Here is a 21,856-nt window from a genome sequence, read left to right on the forward strand (position 1 = left end):
ATCGTAAAAGAATTGTAGTTTCTGAACAGTTGCTTTAGATGGTCCCCTTGAGGGATTTTATCTATGCTATGTGAATAATTTTCATGTCGGTCAGCGCAAATCATTTAGGAAACAGTGATAAATTATAATTTTTCAACAATTATATCGAGTGGTACACCTAAAGTAAACCTGCACGATCAGAAGATACCTCATCAGTTGTGTTTTTACTTGTTTTGTTTTCACTTTCTCTCACAAGATGTCGCTTAAATCGAAAGCTTACAAATATTCTTTCCAAAATAGAGCGTGCTCTAAAAGAGAAATCTCATAGGATCGTTCAGAACACAAAGAATGACATGCGATCTGATGCCATACACGTTGAGATTTTGACTCTAGGACAAAGAGATTTCCTAGGATCTATCCTATAGTGTAAAGCTCGCTTAACTTACAGCTGTACCTCACACTTCCTGTCACAACTGCTGCAGCAGACAGAAGTTTTTCAAAATTAAAAATTATCAAGAATTATTTACGGAGATAAATTTGGTATTGAAACATGAAATACAGTGGGTCTGACGCAGAGACGTTCTGACATAGTGCCATACTATAGAGTTCGACTATTGTTTCCTTCAGTTGTAACGACTAAATGACCAATATATTTTGGATTAATGTGAAACGTCTAGTGGCTGGCAACGCTGCTACAGACAGAAGCAAATCGAATATGGCCGCACTGCGTAAAGTGTGTTTTGTATAGGTGATTAGTATGTAAAACGATTTGAAAACGTAAATAAGACGTGATTGTGAAGATGTGTATATTAAGTTCATTTGATATGCATTGGATATCATGTTACCATTATTAAACTGAGATTGCATACCTGTTGCGAATACTGGTAGGGTAGCATTCAAGCTCTCTGTGTACCTTGAATTTGACGTTTGAATTTGTCTACGATGTAAATACGTGTACCTTTTATATTATTTGAAGCAACGTTAGACTACATTATCGTACCTAAGGTTTGTATTCGTATTATAAAAACTTAATTCATCTCGTAGCGGAGATCATTCATCGGAGGGGTATAAAACAATTATTTGGTTTTTTTTTTTTTTTTTCATTTGACAAGTTTTACTTCCGTAGTTGATATTAATGCGGTGGAAGGTAAAGCAAGTATTGTCATTACGGTGCAGTTTTCCTATACGGATTCATAGATTATAAAATTTACAGAAGAAATTTCTAATAATATTTTAATACAGTAGTATGTATAAGTAATGAAAATGGTGTGCACTTACCTTTGAGATGCGGATTTGCGTGGAAATATAGAAATTAAAATCGAATCTGAAATGCACGTAATATTCCATAAGCTGCCATAAAAGTTTGGCAAGTTTGTCACTACTTTCCTCATTTTATGTCGAGAACAGAACCCAACCAGCCCCTCCGGGTCTTCTAACCCATTCCTAGTACTACTAACCGTTCTTGATCTGCGTTTCTTCTGTGTTCTATTACCACTTCTACATGAAATACCATAAATTTTCTACGTAGTGCAAAAGTAAGAAGTATCCATGTTCACAAGACATGTGATATGCGTTAAATCCCCCCCCCATACACAGTCATAGATAAAGTACAAGGGCACTACACCTGCAGATATAAAGTACAGGTACGTTCTCTTTTATTTTCGTATCAGTCGATAAGTAAATAAAAGTCGCTTTGTAAGTTCGTACATACTCAATGAATAATCCCTAAAAGTATGAGCGTCCTGCCCCTTCGGGAACTGATGCAGCTTCATGTATACTATATCCTACTACTATTACTACTACTTATACTATGGATCCGTGTAGTAAAATTACACGTTGTTTGCTGTTTTGGAGAAGACTTGTTAAAATGAACCAGTACCGGAGAATGCAAGAGCACACCTTGAAAATGATTGCTGAAGGTTACAATAAATGAAACCATGGAGAAAGAAGTATGTTTTTTTTTATGAATTTCTGTGTGGATCTGTATAGTAAAACTGTACAGTCATTACATTAGTGTGTAATATTTGTCGTACAGTTTTACTATATGAATCCATAGTATAAGCAGTAGCAATAGGAACGGGTTAGAAACCGTGCAGGCGTTCTTTGGGTTCTGTTCTCGACTTAAAATGGGTAAATTAAAGTCTCATCCAAAATTGTCCATACATTTTAGTTTACAATCTGTGGATCCGTATAGTAAAACTGCACCATATTTGTGATTTAAATACAGTTGCATAGAATTGGACTCTGCTTATCACTGGGAAGCTGTGCAGAATAGCTTCTGAACTCAGTAGTTCTTCGATACGTATCCTGAAATATGTTTAGGTTAACTTTACAATGCCCGCTGCAGTTCGTATCCTTATGGTAAAACGATAAATTACATTATTAATTTTAAAATAGGTCCAAACTTACCTAACCCTAAGCTAACCCTACCCTGCCCTACCCTACCTTATTCTTCTATACTCTTAAAGCGGTCCTACTGGAGCTGGAGTGTGAATTGTAAAGTTTACCCACGTTATTTTGTGTAGGATGTTAGTATTTTCCGTACACTTTTCCTTATGGAATGTGTAGAGATTGGAATACTATTGCATGTGTGTTTGTATGCACTGTTTCAAGTCACTGAGTTAAGAAAATGCAGAAGAAGGGTTTAGCCTATCTTAGGTGTTTATAACCCTTTTCTTAAGCAGCCATGTTTCAGCCTGAAATTATGGCAATTTTTCATATAATATTTTCACTAGAATTTCTATCAGTTCTTTTTCATCGCATTATGCTGGTTCTTGGGAAAGATAATTGATGTGTGATTGATTCCGTTTATCTTGATGTGTGTTGTACGCAGTGGCTTTGTGCCATTTATTAAAAAGCAATAAAATTAAATACACATAAAATTCTCAAATCCGTTAAATATTTGGTGCCCATTTACAATAAGGAATCTAGAATTTGGAAAATTTACAGGTAAAACGAATTAGATTAATTTATGTAGGTAATATATCGCTGTGTGTTGAGTGGTAGTTAAGAAAATAGACAACAAAAGTAAACGCCGTCCATGATCCAATCCTCGGTAAAATTTCTCTAACTCCCGCCAGCTAATAAAACACATGTTCGGATGGGGTAATTTAGGTTCTGTTTGTTTTATCACGATGTAAGTAATCTCGATGGGTCTTAACGGAATTTAACCCCAATCCTTCATAAGGCAGCTATTGTTTACTTGCGAGAAGTGAGCAGGGTTGGCAAAAACATTAAAAAAAGAATAAAAAAAAACTTTTTTTGGGGCTTAAATAATTTGCTTAGTGTATTTATATTACATATCGACAGAAATAAGTTTGTTTTGCCTTGCTATTACTATGCAACAACGGGGTTATGGTGGAAGGGGTCACAATAGCTTAAAGCGGAATCCTCCCGTTTCATTATGAAGTTGGGTGGTCCGGTTCCTTAAATTTCTTAAATCGGGAAACTCTAGCCTTAGCCACCGGGAAAATCCTGTTATTTAAATGCAAAGCAATAACGGGAAAATCCCGTTATTGCTTTGCATGTAAAATGTTATGGTCAACGTTATCATAATCAGTACTCCAAAACTGAGGTATTGAATTGCAAATTTAGTATGTAGATATCATTCAATAAAATTAAAACTGAAAGTTCAATCCAAACTAATGTTAGAAGCTACATAGGCAGTCGATAAATTTTGCCAATTTCTATCAATATATTTAAGCAGCCTTCGCTTCGTTATAAAACAACAGGCATTCAGGAAAGCAGAAATATACTGAGGTTACCAAGAAGACTTTCGCTTAAAGTGACATCCGAACCACTACTTGGATTACTCTCGGTTATGGTTCGACCGAGAATGTGAAAACGTCACCATGCAGGTCACACGATTTAAAGCATTTTTCGTGTTTTGTTTGGTTTAAACGTTGTTTTCTTTCTCGGAAAAAAAAAGAAAAAGAAAGAAAGAAAGAAACCAGCCAACCCTGGAGATGAGCGTATTCTACTTCGGTCTTTTCGGAAATGTTGTTTATTTTCAAATTTTCAAGGTTAAATATGTTAACTCGCACAGGAAATGTAATATATGTTGTCTGTGAATATGTCGTCGAAAATTGTGGAGTCGGGTTTTGGCTCTTGGGTATAAGGGTTAAAAGTTCCAAAATCAAAGCATATGTTCCAAAAATAGATTTTACAAACAAATTAAGACGTGGGGTTCTGGAGTGTCGTGAGGTGGGGAAAGATTCTCACCTAACATGAAAGAGAGTGTAAAGTTGGATAATACGATGAAGATCCGATGTCATATTCCAAGTAGTTACTGAGATACACCGTTATATATACGTGTGACATAACCATTGTGTGCATCATTTGGGCTCGAGGGGACTTGGTATAAAGAGGTGAAAATCAGAAAATTTGACTAATGAACCTCATTACGTCTCAAAATAAATTTTATGTAAAATCATAGTCTTATCAATTCAGCCAGAGAGGTCACCTTGATAATCACAGATGTTATTGAATTTAACAGGCGTTAAAATTCAGAACAAAGTAATATTTTTTTTTGTCCAAAATAATTCAAAGAAAGATACAGGGAGCGAATTTCAGGTACAGGGGTACCATTTCTCACGCGCGAATTTCGGCAAAATATGAAGTTTGTATAAGATAATGATTTACTGATTCAATTGATATCCTCCGTCTGTGTATCTGAGCTTTCGTGCTGTAGCTTTTTTGAAAAGTCAGAAATATATGTAATGAAAAGTGTACGTGTTTTTCAAGAGTGTCAATCCCAAATTTTTGATTTTGTAACTGTTGATAAGTACCGTACAGTGCTACATTCCCTGAAAAGAACTCAACTTTTGAGTTTAACAGATTTTACAAATAATATTGTTGTTTTAACTTCTGTGGCTAATGTCTTGCTTGCAGGTCTTCTTCTTCTTATTATTATTATTTCTTCTCAGAAATACTAATTGCGGAAATTCTGAGAATTTTACAGCAGTTATCTCGAAGAGTACTACGTATCTAGAAAAGGAGAGCACGCCACTTTGGTTCTAGAATTTTTCATAATGGTTGTGTAAAAATGTACTCTCGGACCAATGTGATCGAATAAAAACGATAAATTAAAGTGGATTTATTCTTCTGGATTTTCTTTACATAGAATCTTCTAAATCATGAAAGGCTTTTTAAAACAATATGCTATCATTCGAATTATTCCAGAATATAATAGAACCTTCTAGAACTTTTTGTAAGCATCCAGAATATAACAGAATTTTCTAGAGCATTCGGGAATAACCCACATAGTTCAAGAATGTAACAGAACATTCGGAACTATCCAGATAATTGTATGTGTAGCATATAGAAAGGGCATTTTCATTTAACATTGAATTCACAGTTCAGTTGATAACAAGCAAACAAAAAGAGCAGTTCACCAAATTTTTGATTCAACAATACCTGTAAGCCTTTGTGAAGATCACTCTGATTGACTGTGTTCTAGAATGTTTTGTGGACAGGACTCAGTTTGAAATGTCTTCTTGCTGGAGCCACACGAGACTGAAGTATACTGACTATTTGCACATCGATAAAAGGGTGATATAGAAAACGACTTTCTTTAGGTTGGGAATAATACTGCTCATTTTAAGATGTTTCCAGTGATTACTTTCTGTGTTTAAATGCTTTGACTGAATATCAACTATGACCCTAACTGAACAAGAAAAGTTCTCCCATGGTTTTGGTGATAAAGGTTTTGTGTTTGCATAAGAGGAATTACATTACCTGAATCAGTCAGCTATAGAGGTTGGTGTTAGTCCTGTTAGTGAAGTAGAGTCGTAAGCCATATGCATCAAGAAAACAACTGTGGCTGTGGGTGAGTTCACAAAATCAAAACTGACCAAACTCTTTAAAGTAAAAATTCCATCTTCAGAAGAAAATGAACCAAAAATTTGTACAACTTGCCGGAAAATTCGTATCAAACATCAATTCAGCTGTTGAATCGTGTGAATGTTACCGTGGAAAGGTGCGAGTTCTAACAGTTATCCCGGTGTCCCTTTGAAAAGGTACAAATTATGACCACAGTCCATCTGCAACAAAATACATGGGAGCAAAACAAGAAATGTGAGGTCTGGAAAAGGAGTGTTTGGGAAACCAGATTCCTATTATGGTCATCATGTGAATGAAAAACATGTTCAAATTGCACAGTTATTTTATCTAGATGATTAATAGGACTGTTCTCTCCAGAATGCCAACAAAAAAGACAAAAAAGGAAGAAAAAGTGGTGGAAGTAAAATGATACATGACACACAGTATTAAAGAAACTTTTGCATATATAAGCAGGAACAATTCAGTATTCTGCATTGAAAGATCAAAATTTTATGCCCTACGACCTACGAACCATCCACACCAACCCAGAGATGTCTATTTATGTACGTATTGTGTCAATTTTGAACTTTAAGTGATAACTTTAAAGATCTTATTTGAAGGCTTGATATGACACCTCAGTTGAGCGTATGAAGTCATTAGTAGCCTGTAATGTATAACGAGAGACCTGTTTGTTTCAGGAATGTGGTGGAAAGATATGACTCGCGTTACAGACACTTGGTCTGGAAAACATAGCAAATGATTTTTCTGAGGTTACATGTATAGCTTGAAAGGAAAATAAACTCATTAAGAAAACTCTTGCCGTTGATACCTTTATTGACGAACTTTGAAATGGACAGTGAAAGCAATAATACCAACGGTGAAGAAATTGCAACAACAACACACTTCAGAAGTAAAAGGACATGTAGAGACTGAACAACTATTTGTGCTTCACTGTGATTTTGCTGAAAACTGGTCTGTGACTTTGTCTAAAAAACTACAAGGGTATCATTAAAGTTAATGATCAAGTTTCAGTTTTTACAGGAGTCACATATTTTCAAAATAAGATCACAAGTGTTGCAGTTTTAGGTGTTGACAGAGGACATGACAGCATATGCATTATTGACAATACGCAAAATTCTTCAGCAGCTACAATTGAGGACTTTGATGTAATAAGGGGGTAAGCGAGTTTACGCCCTTTTTGTATCAAACGCATTTGTGGCTTTTGCATGCCTGTTTAGCCTCCTGGTAACATTTCAATTCAATATCGAAATAAAATGCTGCATATTACATGTAAGAAAATGTAATATGCAATGTAAGAAAGAAAACACTACTTAAATTTTCAACAACGTTTTTCTCCAACTGCATATTTCAGTCTTACGCCCTCATTGCATCAAACTCCTCAATTATAGGCAGAAGATCATCATTTTATTATTTCTGATGATGCCCTTTAGACACTTCAAAAATATTTACCGCTGTCTGAATTGACGAAGTCATGTATGTCAATGGAGTAGATACACAGTGCTGTTGATCATGGGAAGGGGCCTAACAATGGTGTAGAAGTATGCTGAAGCACACGCTACAAAATATAATCCTTCCAGCCTAAATACAACTGCAGTTCAGAATGCTGGGGATTTTACAAGGGTGGTGAAATCACCTATATCAAGCCCTCATCCTGTTGCTTAAAGAGGAAGTTGGAGAATTTCGCCAGCAGAAAGTGGAATGGTCCAACTAAACTATCCTTGTGAAAGGAATTCAGAAGTTACATGTCTGGACTCATAGAGATCGACGAGTCAACTTTCAGGAGCAAAATAGAAGAATTATTTTTCCAACCAAGATCTCAGAAACATCAGGAGAATATTGAGATTCACAACCCACAATGAGGGATGTTCGTAGCTTGTGTGTATGACTGTGGGTAGTGGCTTCACAGATCTGCCTGGTTCGAATACAGGGCTCTACATATTATAGAAGAGAGCTTTTTCACTGGACCACCATTAACCCTCATTACATTCCTACAGTCAAGTGCTAAGCTAGAGGATATTGCTAATTGGTAATAGTGTACAGTATCTTCAGTCCTTTACTCAACAATTAACGATGTAGTTAGTTTCCTGTAGTGTGTGTAATTTCTTGATCCTCCACTAAGGAGATGGCCTTTGGTAACTATATATTCTGCGGGTATTTCAAAAGAACTTGCTTTGTTTCCAACATATTTCTCTAAATATTTTAAGGGGGCGCGGTGGCTCAGTGGTAGAGCGTTCACTTCCGGTGCTTGGGGTCCCTGGTTCGATCCCAGCTCGCGCCGTGTGGACTTTGTGGTGGACAAACACCGTGCTCGTGGGTTTTCTCGGGGTTCTCCCACTTCCTTCATTCCACGATTTCACTCATCTCTCATCATCACTGTCTCCTTTAGCCTAACCGGCATAACCGTGGGTCGTAAAGCTTAAAGATTTCATTTCTAAATATTTTAAGTCTTCACACTTACCACTATTGTTTTATATTCCATGAAAAAGTATTGGAACAATTACGTACAGTATATTGTTGTTATCTGAGGAGGAACAACTGTTGTTAAAGACCTAGGTTCAATTCCCTTAGAGTTCATCTGTTCAACTTTTGTATTTTCCTGCATGTATTCCATAGATTACATACACTCATTCGCGTTTATCAATAGATGTAGTTACTTAGTGTGAACAGAACTCACTTGTTGAACTGCAGAGTATCACGAATTTTTGTAGTTTAAATTCTTAAAGAGTAGCAAGATAGTAAATACTTGCTTATAAACGTTACTAAACCATATGTTAATGTTGAAATTTCATATCACTTCATTATCATTTTTTAAAAAAGATAAAACATGTTTTGTGTTGTTGCATGACTCCCGAAAATAATACTGACTGTTACATAAAAGGGCAAGATGATAATAATAGTCATTTTAAATTGGTAACAGAGAAATGGAATGATTTTTAAATGTGATCTGTGTGAATATTATTATTAAAGCTTAATTAGTACTTAAAATGTATCTCTGTACCGCAACTTCCTCTATAGTGGCGCCGATGCCGAAGAATTCCAAAACAGGATATCTAAGAGTGCAGTTCTTTTGTAATTGCTTAAAACTGCTTGCAATAGGTCCCATAGTTTTCAAGCTAGGACTTTTAAAGCTTGATTTTCTTCGCATTTTCGGCAGCTTATAACTCTAAAAGGATGCGTTTTTCAACCCATGCTTATTAGAACTGTTTCACTTCGATGTTACAAAATAATCGAGATCTGTAGTCTGTATTACTCCAAATTTTGTGTTGAGAATAGACAAAGTACTTAAAACGCTCCAAACCTTTTAAAAATTTACAAAGAGCATTACCTAGACAATTTGACGCAGCAATACACATCTATGCGTCATTTTCATGCTCTCTCATGCCACCGTGTTTGCTTGTACGTAAATATAACATGAACATCAACTCTTACATTATTATTCACTTGCATTTGTAAGTTTTCTGTAGTCTAAAGAGCACAATTGTGAAACATTAAAGATTTCATTTCGGTTCACAAATGAGGAATTTGTCTTCGTCTTAGTTCTACAAAACGTGTAGGTGAGACATAAAAGTAAACAGAAAAATAATATCTGTAACTCAGACATATCGAATCCTTATTGTAAAGCAAAATAAGGAAACTTCAAAACATTATGAGTTATGGGTTGCATAAACATGTTGGCGAAAATATTTAGATATTTTTAAGCTTTATTACAGACACGAATTCACAATAATTCTCAAGTGAGGCTAATAGATGTCGTTAGCTGTGTTGTCAAGAGATGTTGCTGTCGTGTGGACACTTTGCAGTAGAACCGAAGGTCTGGTGGGAACAACTAGTATGAAAAATGCAGAAGTGTCTGTACTTACTACATGTAAGAACATATTCAGCGAATACAAATTAACTATACGAATCTAGAAGCGACACTCGATAATTGTATTATTGTATAAATTTAAGTACCTAGTTATAATTCCTCGTATTTTTTTTATAAGGATTCAATTTTCTGCTGAACTTTTAATTCGTATTGAATTGTGTGGCCCCGCTTACTGTAGTCGCTAACACTCGTCTTTGGTGCGAGCGGTCTTGGGTTCGATTCCCGGTGGGGACACGGCCGAAAATTGTAAAAGCTTTTTCAGACCTAGCATCCTGAGTGAGGTTTTCTTCTGTTTTCCTCATTCATACCAGGTAAATGCCGGAGTGGACCTAACATATAGGTCCCAGGCCGCTTCCTTCCTTCGCTTTCCTCGGGTAGTTTGATCGTCGAAGGACGTCACACATCATCCCTCATACGTGACGGGCCAACATGGCCATAGATGCTGACACCCCAGAAATCTAAATCGCAATCGTAATTCTAATATTTAGCTGTTACTCGAAATCAAAACGGATTACTCATGAACTTTGCAAACAAAACAAAACTGACCTGTAGATAATCGTAATCAATTATTTGGAGTGTCAAACATACTTTTTAAACTTTATCACTCAAGAAATTGATACTGTTATGTATTTTAATTTTTATATAAGCTAACTATAGCTGTAAGTATATTTTATGATTATTCAAAGATCTGTTTAGAATTACTAAGTAGCTGTCTTTATAGGTTAACAAACCTGTTAATCGCCGCAAGAACAAAACCTCGCTCTTTGATCCTATTCTTGTTAAGCCAGCCCAGTCAAGATATATTATTGATACCCACACCGTTATTGAAATTTCTGTTGTTTAGAACTTGTTTAGATATTTTGTAAATTGTTTAGATAACTTTTTTCGTAAAATTTTATTTGATTATACTTTAATGCTTTATGAAAACTGTAAAATAAATAGTATGCAGTAAAGTTACTTTACTTTATGTATATTATAATATAAAGTAACTTCATTTCATATCATTTTATCTCGTACCTAAGTGTGACAAACGAACTATGAAAATCTTAACAAATTTAACTGTAAAATGTTAATATGGGTTATTCATTTCCCTAAAAGTTCGAAAATTTTAACTCTTGTTTTGCAGAACACATAATTATGGGGTCTGAGCAAAGCAGTCAGAATCATCATCATGCGCGGCAGCACCATAGCAAATCTCCTGGCGGTTCTGTAGACAAGGGTGATGAAAATAATGAAGGGCGCCCTGGTAGCATTTCTCCTGGACCTAGTATCTGCTCAGATTCAGATTTGCCATATATTTCGTACACAGTTAACAGGCCTATTGGTGGTAAGATGAAAGAAATATTTTGATTTTTCTCTACAAACTTTTGTTGTCGAATTTATTATTTTACTCCCATAATTTTTACATATGGTCCTTTTAGATTTATTATAGGTTATTATTGTAGTTAAACTGTGTACATGCTTTAGGACCATCCTTCATGCATATGAACTTATTAAATACACACCTTTCTTGAAGGGTATACATCAGTCACACATGCCCAGTCACAGAATGAATTATGAGCATCCTGTCTGTTGATGGTTACTGTCAGAAACAAAAAAGTACGTTAAAATAAAGAACAGTTGTCAAGAAAGAGTAATGTTGGATTTTACACAAGTTTTTGCTACGTTGTTTGGCATGTTGAGATTAATGAACAATGTTGGTTAGCTATTCATTGATAGTATATTAAAATTCTTTATTAGCGTGGACACGTAGTTATTATGCGTATGCAAGTAAATTAGAAACTTGAATAGTAGTTATTCCCTCTAAGGTTATTAGTTTCATTGCGATGTCAATTGTTTTAGAGTCTGTATCGTCATTCAAGACATTCATTTATCATCACACATGGAAATATCCCCAATAGACACCGATTTTACCAAGCTACTTTTATGGCCAGGCAGCGAATGCTTTTTCTCAAGAGAAGGTAATGTGGAGCTAAAATATCTTTCATTCAGACCTCACGGAAGAGGACATCCTGAGACAGAGTATCAAACAAAAGCAAAATAGGAGATGGGGGTAGGGGGATCAAGAATAGAACATGTTTAACTTATTTCCAAAGCCTACTTTTATTACGTTCTTTTTCAGTCGCTTTTCCAGAGTTACTCTCACAACGTTACGCTGTTTTCCGATTTCGCAAATAGAGTTTTCTATAGTTTCAACTTCGTGCTCCCCCATTACCTTCTCATGTATCCCTATCAAATCTAAAAATAATATTACTTACTCGTACAAAATAAGACTTTAAAAATAAATCCTGTTAAATTTTCTGTCGAGGAATTTTTACTTTCTCCTTCTTCTCCTTTAGGTAGAAGTGGATTAAGTGTTTAGTAAGTTTTAGGACAAAATAAAGAACAGAGGCACCGCAATCAAAATATGTACGCGTAAATTTTAATCCGCTGCATTGAAGATGAATGGATAGAACGTCAGAAATGTAATATTATAAATTAATCTTGATTAAAATATTTTGCATAGAGCTTATATGTGGCGGACTTCAAACTAGTTACCAAGGTATACACGTAAACACCAAGGGCCACCCTGTATATCACGTAAACATTGACATAAGAATACAAGAATGTGAGTAAATTTGTTATTACTGCAATGTATTCCATACGTTTTATAACTAAGAGTATACTGTATTTTATTTTTTGAACTTTAAGAATCACTTTAGTATTGTTATAAAATTTGGTTTAAAGAAATTGTAACACTCTCTGTGCGTTGTAATGTGTAAGCATGAGCTGCCATTAGTAATTATTATTATTTTATTGAACAGATTCACCGAAGCTATCTCACAAGCATTTACATAAAGGTAAATTGATATCTCCTCGGAAGAGTTCCGTTACACGTCAACAGTCGCTACCAAAGGGTCATAACATTGTCGTTGTAAAGCCGGCTGCTGATGTCGATCCAGTAGATAAAGATCCAGACCTTGCACGGTTACAGGTGAGGTATAGGTTGAATTATTTTTCCTATTTAATTTTAGAGAAAGATGCAAGTATTGTACAATGAAATAGTTTAGGAACCAGCCCTCTAAGTAATTTAGCTAATGGTTGTCAAATAAATTATATAAATTGATTACTGGGTCTGTATACGATATAGTTGAACAGAATGCAATATTTCACATTATATGTAAGTATAATCTGTTTCTAGATCAATGCATAATATTGATAAAATTCAAGCTGGACATTTTTCTTTGTTGAGAGCAATTACCCATAAGTAGAATTACTAATTGTTTTAAATACCTTAAATATGGGGGGGGGGGGGAAGAAATTCACATATATATTTTATTTTAATAATGGTTCCTGTCGCTTCCTAAAACTTCAGAAATAACAGAAACAAAGGTCAAGGCCACGCTTCTTCTCGATACTTAAACAGATCGTCGTCGCAAGAAATGTCAACAGGTTATTGCAACTAATAAGAACGTGGACATATTAAAGACAATTGGACGACTGTTCAAAGGCGAAAGTGTACCAATACACATGTTAGTGGGTGCCTCTTACATATGTCCGTTAAATGTTGCATCAGTGAAAATAGAAAAACCGTTTCAGATTTATTATTATTATTATTATTTAGTGGCTTAGACGGTCAAAGACAAGTATCAGTTGACAACTTGAAAAATACATCGCTACTTGTATCATGGCTAATTGCAATTAGCAATTTCTTGTGATGAACTACCAAAATATAATAAATTAAATTATACTTAAGACTTCATCTATTCGTTCAAAAGTGACCAATAATTTCTTTCTTCGAACGGTTGCATGTTAGTTCTATGAAACTTTTTAAAATGTAAATAGTTTATTTATTAGATACACGGAAATAATTTCTTGCTTCTTTCTTGAGATGTTCTCTAGAAAAGTGTTTCTATTATGTGGACACTACGCATGGCTTAATGTCAGTGATATATGTCATTGAATGTTTTGTGCTCATTATTTGGAGTTTATTTGTATTTTTATTTTATTTTATTATTTTTTGAAAGTTATAAGTACCTGTTTTCCATGCTTTTAAATCCGACCTCAACTAATTACATATGAAACGCTCTTTTCTCTTTTAGTTGGATTAGTTCACGCACCGAGTCTGCGTGAGACATGGGCTTACAGTTTAAGGTGGAATTCGAACTCCCGTAGTTCGTTTAAAATTTTCATGGCTCTCCCACCGGGAGTCGAACCTGGGACCGCGCGCGCTAGCCGCTAGGCCAACCTGGAAGGCTTTTTACTTTTTTTATTTGTTCCACTATAACGATAAGTGTAAAATAGGTGCAGCATTTTTTCATATTTCCCTCGTAAAATAGTAGCTAGCACACACTTTTTTGCACATGTAGTCACAACTTTTATCCCGGAATGATACTTGCCTAGCATAAAAATCCGAGGTGTAGTTCGGATCCCAATTTAAGAAATTGGTTCTATCTGGATGTCGGAAAGGGGCATTAAACTTCAATCAGCCAAACAATACATTCTTTTGTCTTTTTACCGTTCTTCACCCCCGATTCTACTTGCCTAAGTAGCGAAACATTTAGGAACTTTTCAAATTCTAAAGTCAACCTATGAATGAAAATCAACTTAAAAGTAATGATGTGAGAAAATTTATTATTATTATTATTATTATTATTATTATTATTATTTAAACTTTGCGACATGGATTTATTTGTTATTTATAAGTAATCTCTACATTGAAAAAGTGATCCAAGTACATGAAAGAAACAAACTCGACCCATAGTTCAATCATTTTTTAGTTTAACGCCTCTCGTTTATGCTCTGAGGCAAAGGGAGACTGTAATGATAATGAAAGAAACAGAGCAATAAAGAAAGTGGAGCAAGCGGGAGGGCCCCATGAAAACTCAGACCCACAATGTTTGTCCATCACAAAGGCCGCTTGGCGCGAGTTGGGATCGAACCAATGACTTCAGGCTCCAAGGTGAGCGCTTTTGAACCATCGGAACCTTCTTCAATATATTCGTACAAGTGGCTGGACCAGAATTCCAGTTAGCAAAGTGAGTAGAAAGTATTGAGAAAGACATCCCATCGGGTCTTTAGATTTTTGTACATTGGTCGACAATAAACATGGAAAAACAATAACCAATGCAGGCACTTTCAATATTTTTGGGTAAGTACTTTCTCAATAGGCAGTTTTGCCCCATCAACTGTCGCTCTAGCTATCAATTCCAAAAATCAGAATTTAAAAGTTCGCATTTGTTCAAGAGTTATCTTGTAGAATAACGCACGTTACAGTATTATAACGCCCACTAGCGTGATCATAATAAAGCTTTTTGAGTGCAGTCAAATTCCAAGAGGCACAGCTAATCAGTTTATAGAGTTATAAATATTACGTGTGTGACAGGTGAAATAGCTTTTTCACAAAAATGAGGCCAAGTTAAGCGGGTTGCCAGGTAACGCACTCGCTTTTTATGCATATTATCCCGGGTTTTCTAAAACTGCCAATAAACGTTGAAATACTAAGAGTCTGCAAGACAAAGCAGAAGCAGCCGCATACCATTTTAAGGTTAAAGTTTTTACTGTATCGTATAGCGCCTTCGTAACCGTTAACCTAATAAATACATAAATCCAAATCTTTCCTAGAGATAAGCTCAAATCAAAGTACCAGCACTAAGTGACCAAAAATTAAGCTCTGAACAAAGAAAATATGAAAAAAGATGAGGTAGAGAGTATTATGTGTAGGGTATTTTTTTATTTGTCAAGGCTATACGAAACTGAACCCAAACTAGTATAATGTAAGAAACGAATCACGTGAAATCTTACTGAAATAGAATCCAAATTTTTTGCGCGAAAGGGGAAAACGTTTACCATTTATCCACGAGAAAGCTGCTTTTGTTTTGTGTGGTAGGATTTTTAATTTTAAATACTCACATAGCACAGAGACAGTGAAAAACGGGATCTAATGTTAGAGTAGGATCCGTGCTCGGGTTTTTATCCAAATCAAATCTGTGATACGTAGAGTGAAGACCTATTTTGTACTTCTTGATATGCTCTTGATATGCATCTTAAACATATTTTCGTATTACCTACCTCTAATACGTTCGTATTATGGCAAATGGGATCAGGAATAAAGGTCGAGGAGCATCCAACGTAGTAGTAGTTCTAGTGCACCAACGATCAAAATCTTAGCAGAGTAGATTCGATAGCAATAAGCCTCACATTGATAAAAATTTTATATAAAATTAGTTCTGGTGTAAACAGGTTCGAAAATATTTTTCTAACTGTTAGTAAATATCACATCTTGTTTGTGCCTTTATATTGAATGCTTCGTTGACACCATAGTTTGTGATTTCTCTCTTCTTTTTTAAAATTAATTTAAGTTTTCTTTACTTTCCAAATTTTAGTTTACTGTTTTAATTACGTTGAATGTTTTTGTTTTATCGTTGGGCAATTGCCGTGTTTAGAAAAACAGCCTGAGTTTGCGCCCAACCATGCCATTTCCGAATTTAGGACCTAACAAGTTGGCCTCTATGCCGGTGAGTTTAATTGTAGTACATTTTATTTTTATATTGTGGCTCTGTGATGGGATTTAAGGTCATATGTATCAGCTTTGTAATTTTACAAAATACAATATAAATTTTTTAGGTAAGTGTTGAAGACTGCATTTAGCTTCTATGAAGAGTGCTAACCTCATATGCTATCTAGGGTACACTTGCAGAAACAGAGTCTTGTTTTTGAATTTCGCTGAGAAGCTTCCAGCATTATCAAGGTCGATAAAAAAAGATACAGCATGAGATCACCCACATAACTAAGCATATAATACTATTAAAATTATATCTTCCGATACCCTCATCCTGGTAGGTATAATATGACATCTTGTGATGAGATGACTAAGCGTGTAAGATTTCTTTCTTTTACTTTTCAGTTGCAACAATGAAGTTTCATGGCGTAGTGTTAATCCGATTTATCTAATGCGCCCGTGTCAGAATTACTTTGTTCTAGTAATTATGATAAATGATACAAAAACTTGATTCTCAAGAAATGAAAATGTTCTTTCGAATATTTGTGTACTTTCAATCTCATGGCATGCTTCTTCAAATGTGAGATAATCCCGAAGCTGGAAAATCATTATACTTGGCGTTCCTAATGCGACCTTTAATTTTGGTTCGAGATATTTTAATCAGGTCAGTGTATAACTCTGGCATAAATATAGATATTTATAGATTCTTGATGAGCTGACAAGAAAGAGATATTCGCAATGAGAGAATCTTCAAATTGCTTCCAAATGGTGCTGTATTTACCACAAATACCATCTGACACAGTTTGTTAATATTAACTTTCACCCACCAATATGTGCCCTGGGAATCCTGATAGAATTTTTATATTTCTGGTATAGTTAGAATAACTAATCCTGTTATCTTCGACGGCTAGTCAGTAATGAAGAGCTTTGCCTTAAGAAATATTTTGTGTTGTATTGAATTTAGTCTTTTTTCTACAAAAAATATTAAAATCAGCAATAAGTTTTGAAAATTTTAGTGGTCAACATACATACTAACTCATAACTAGGAGTTCCAATAAATATAAAACGCTACCTGACAGTTAAGACAACATTAATACACATATGAAACGTTTCGCTTCACTGTACTTCCCATGCTTTCTTCTTTCACATTTTCTTCTTTAACCCTGCATCAACTTATACAAACCTTTGCTAATAGACGCTAAGGATATATATATATATATATATATATATATATATATATATATATATATATATATATATATATTAAATAAACTCCATGGTTCTGGATAATCACAATAACATTTAAAACACAGTTCTGACCAGAATAAAATTAATTATTTAATAACTATATGGTGAACTAACGGCTGAGGAAGATATAAGATTTGCTGTCATTTGTCTTTTCTCAATGTCTGATGAAGAGGACGTTAGGTCCTTGAAACTGTAACAAAAATAAAAAACCGTATAGTTATTAAATAATTCATTTTGTTCTGGTCAGAACTGTGTTATATATATATATATACAGTTTCATTCTTTGTTCACAACATTTTGAATTACAGACACTCATTTGCTGAATGATGAACTGCTGTGTTTTTTAACACTCCTCAAAAGATTAGGAAAGGAAAACAATCAACAAACTATTGTTTTGTAATTCATTGTTTTTACTGAGAAGGACTTGTTGACATATCGGTAAAGTACAGGAAGGATTTCTACTTCAAATTACAACAGTAATGCTAACGAAGTTAGTAGAAGTTCCCTCGTACCGGTCGAAATATTCCCTCATTCCTTAAAATTATCCCACGCTCCGAAAATCGATTTAAAAAAAAAAAGAAAGAAAGAAAGAAAACGTATTTAGTCGTACAAGAAGTTTCACTGTACGTTCATAAAACTAAATCACTTTATCATTCATCAAAGCATTTTGAGTTGTGTTGAATTCTTTCAGTACTTTTGTTCGCTATTTTTTAACAAAAATGAATGATTAACTTAAGGTTAACGTTAAATGTAATAAAGACATGCGTATTGTCGACGCAGTAAACTACTGTATTATATTTGTGTCCTACTTTTTGCTTGTCAGAATCTGGTCACCTTACACTAAATATGTGAACTGATCAGGCATTTTGTGTTAGTGATTTGCATATATAGGTTTAACAAATAACAGAACTTCAACTCATCTTTGTAGAGTAAGGGTTAGCTTGTAACCCCCAGTTGTTTCGATTTTTTGATGATCATCAGTGTGTTTGAAGAAATAATCAAGCATTTGAATTGTTACATGATAAGCATTTGGATTCAGTTCATAAATCAAGTATACAAACAAATGGAAGTCTAGTTGTCGGCAATCTTCTCTGTCTTCTCCAGTGTATTCTTTAAATAACTTCGAAAGGAATTTATTGAAATATACTCGTTAGTTTCGATACAAGAGGATTCACAACTGGACTTCTTATTTAATTATACTTAAATGGTGTGGTCTTAAAATCAAAGTTAGAAAAGAATGTAAGGAAAGGAATAGTACTAATCATGATCTTACCATTTAAATACATCTGAATACTACCACATGGAAGTATATACCAAAACTTTGGCAGGACTACCATATGTAAACGCGAAATCAAAACATTCTTTTTCAGTAACGGCGAAATAGTTGATTTTTGTTTTCAGATGAGAAAATTAAATGTTTTCAGATGAGAGAAAAATAAAACATGAAGCTGAAAGGTGCAATTTCTTTCCAAGTAGTTAAAAAATAAATAAATAAATAAATAAATAAATAAATAAAAAGTAGAAAGAGCACTAAAAATGTATTACTAAGCAAGGAAGGAAAATAATGTTTTTCATTGGCATGGTTTTATTGTAACTTTACAACCACTGAGTACTAGGTCTATCAAAAAGAATCCTACAAACTTCATTTATGGATCGTATCAATTCATCAGAAATATCTCTCAGCTTATCTATTCATGCTTGGAGTCATAGTGTAACTAAAGGAATTATCTCCAACCAGAATTAAAAAAAAAAAAAAAAAAAGGGACGCCAATGTTTTTCAACTTACCTAAACATTTGAAGGAAATAGAACATAGATTGAATACACCGATGTGAAAAAGGAGACACGGACGCACAGTTAGTCTAGTCCCTGTCCATAAGACCCGTAGGAAAGTCATGTCTGACGGCTGTTCTCTTCAAATCCTGTTAGTACATGTCTAAACAAGTGTAAATCACAAGGGTAGACTTTTTGACTTATGGGCAGTTTTTTTCTACAGGGGCGTAATCCTAGGGGGACTGCGCCCCTTTTGAGTTGTTGCCGACTTTTCTTAAAATGATTGTAGCTGCCATTGTGATTGTAGCAGAACAATGAATGAGGGTTGTTTTCTTTCTAAATAGTCCACAAAATAAACCTAGGTATAGATTTTTGGCGTAGCCGTACAAATAGAGGGGGTAAGAGGGGGACAAAGTCTAATTTTGGTTAATTTTTTAAAAGTCTGTTTTTATTTTCTTTCCATAATGTCCGAACGGTGATATTTCGAATGACAACGATTTTTTGGCCAAGACTTACAACAATCCTCTATACAAGGACGCAATTTTTGACAAAAATCTTCGAATAGTTATCTCCACAAAAAAAAAATGTAATATAGTCAGATGCGCGAAATTTTTCAGAATGTAAACTTCCGTGGTTTCGTGTTTGCTTCACTACACACGTTGCAATTCTAATAGAAGTAGAAAAGTATTAACACATCGTTGTATTATTATTCACGATTCTTAGAATAAACAGCACTGATAATGTTGTTGGGATCAAGGAGACATTAATCGAGAGGGATGTTTTCCTTTTTGAATGATATAATATGTTGTTATATTATTGGAAAATATTTACATAAATAGATCAGGTGAAGAATTACCTCTTTATATATATATATATATATATATATATATATATATATATATACAGTACTTAAAATTTTATATTTTTGTTTACGTAATCACCCACTTCTCTTAAATTCGTTAGTTAGAAGTTATTTTTCTCTCAATTTTCACAGAATTCACAGCACTTGCAGAAGTTTATGCAACACACAAAGTTGGAGATACTGCGACAACGTTTTGTACATTTCATTTTGCAGCCATAAGTAATCAAGATATCTTCTGGGAGGAAGTTTAAATGAGAGTCTGGAATTATCGTACCGTTGTCATCCACTGACCAACCTATTGTTCTGGTAACAGTGACGCGTTTTAACTCAATACAGAAGAGCAAGTGTTAACCATAAAAAAGCTACACTGAAGATGTGTACTTTAATGAAAAGCTTGTTAGTGGTAGTGGTAGCAGATTTGTAGTCTTTGGATATGAAAATAGTTCGAGCCGTAGCTGATCAAACGTTGCAGAGGGACTCCCAGGCTTTAACACATGTACAGCGGTGGACACTTCTAAATGGTACACCTTAGCCGTAAATCTCCATATGGCTGTACCATTTAGAAGTGTCGCCCGCTGTACAAGATAGTTTTCTGCTAGTCGAGATGTATCCTTATTTGCAGGTAATTGCTAGCCAAAATATAGAAGGTGCTTTTCAGGATTTGCTTTCAAGGCCGAAAACTTGGTCCCCACTTTACTAGTGACGTCCAAACCTGTGAGGAAATGATAGAATAACGTCATATAATGTGTCAATTTTTCGTGCTAACGTGTGAATTGGTATGCATTCGTTGGAAGATTTTCGCAGCCAAAGAGCCTGAAGACCTTTCGTTTGAAAGAACTTGAAGAAGTAAAGAAGAATGACAAGTACATCTGTATCAGTTGATGCTACGATTACTTGCTGGTAGCCTTCTTTAAGTGTGTGATATATATGTGGAATTATTCTCAAATCTGCTTCTTTAATAGGCTCATTAAATTGTCATCCAAAACTTCATTGCAGTTGCCAGATTTGATTGTTACAGTCTGAATTGGTCCTCCATCACGTACTTCATTACTCAGAACAGTAGTTCCTTGCAAAGGAAGTAAATGTTCTTGTAGATAATATCGCAAAGCGCTCTGAAGCATACGCCCAAATGGACGCCCAAAATTTGTTCATTTAAACCGGTAATCGAGTAGAAGCTGAAATGTTAGATACAGTTATTGGTTGAACCGCAGCTCTTCGTTCCCTTTCTCCGTCCTTAATCGAGTTTGTTACGTAGCTATCAAAGACAAAATCCGTTCGTGATTGTTCTTGATGAATGGAACTCATGCTTTTAACGAGGGCAGCTGAAAGTTCACCGAAAGTATTAAATTCCTTTAGAGGCATCCTGTGGATTTGGTTCATAACATCCACTATCATACACGTCGGTAGATTTTTTTCAAAAGTAGAACTGCACTCGGAATCGTATAATTTCCTTATCAAAGCAGTCAGCAAATCCGATCTCTGCCGTTTAATGGCTGCACTGTTTTTATCCACCAATGTTGTAACTGGTAAAATGTCATAACTTAAAATGTCACTCAATAACATGCTTCTCTCCTTACAAATATTAACAAGTCTTTGCGCATGGATGATATCTGTAACTGAATTAGACCTATCATTTTTTGCATCCTGTGAACCAACAAAATTGAAAGATGGCAACTTCACTTGCTGTATTGGGGTAGATAGAGCTTTTGATTTGGAAACAAACCTCTCATTCCTAAATTCAAGATAAAGTGCATTCCCATTTGCAGCAAAGGAAAGTATTGATTTTGCATTATGTGGCGGTACAAGTTC

General features: G+C 34.8%; 1 protein-coding gene across 3 annotated transcripts in view; it reads left to right on the forward strand.

The window, feature by feature from the left end:
- The first annotated feature begins 667 nt into the window (after positions 1–667).
- Positions 668–21,856, forward strand: part of BORCS5 (BLOC-1 related complex subunit 5) — a 38,826-nt gene continuing 17,637 nt past the window's right edge. The window contains exons 1-4 of one of the 3 annotated variants that reach the window (XM_081728489.1): positions 668–863; positions 10,812–11,012; positions 12,490–12,659; positions 16,111–16,182. In XM_081728489.1, the coding sequence (XP_081584615.1) occupies positions 10,823–11,012; positions 12,490–12,659; positions 16,111–16,182 (432 nt within the window). In that variant the 5' untranslated portion in view covers positions 668–863; positions 10,812–10,822. Of the gene's footprint in view, positions 985–10,811; positions 11,013–12,489; positions 12,660–16,110; positions 16,183–21,856 lie in introns of all 3 variants that reach the window. The other 2 variants (XM_081728488.1, XM_081728490.1) reach the window with 2 other exon arrangements.

This window comes from Thermobia domestica, chromosome 10, assembly GCF_964235325.1.
Source record: "Thermobia domestica chromosome 10, izTheDome1.hap1.1, whole genome shotgun sequence".
Classification (NCBI taxonomy): Eukaryota; Metazoa; Arthropoda; class Insecta; order Zygentoma; family Lepismatidae; genus Thermobia; species Thermobia domestica.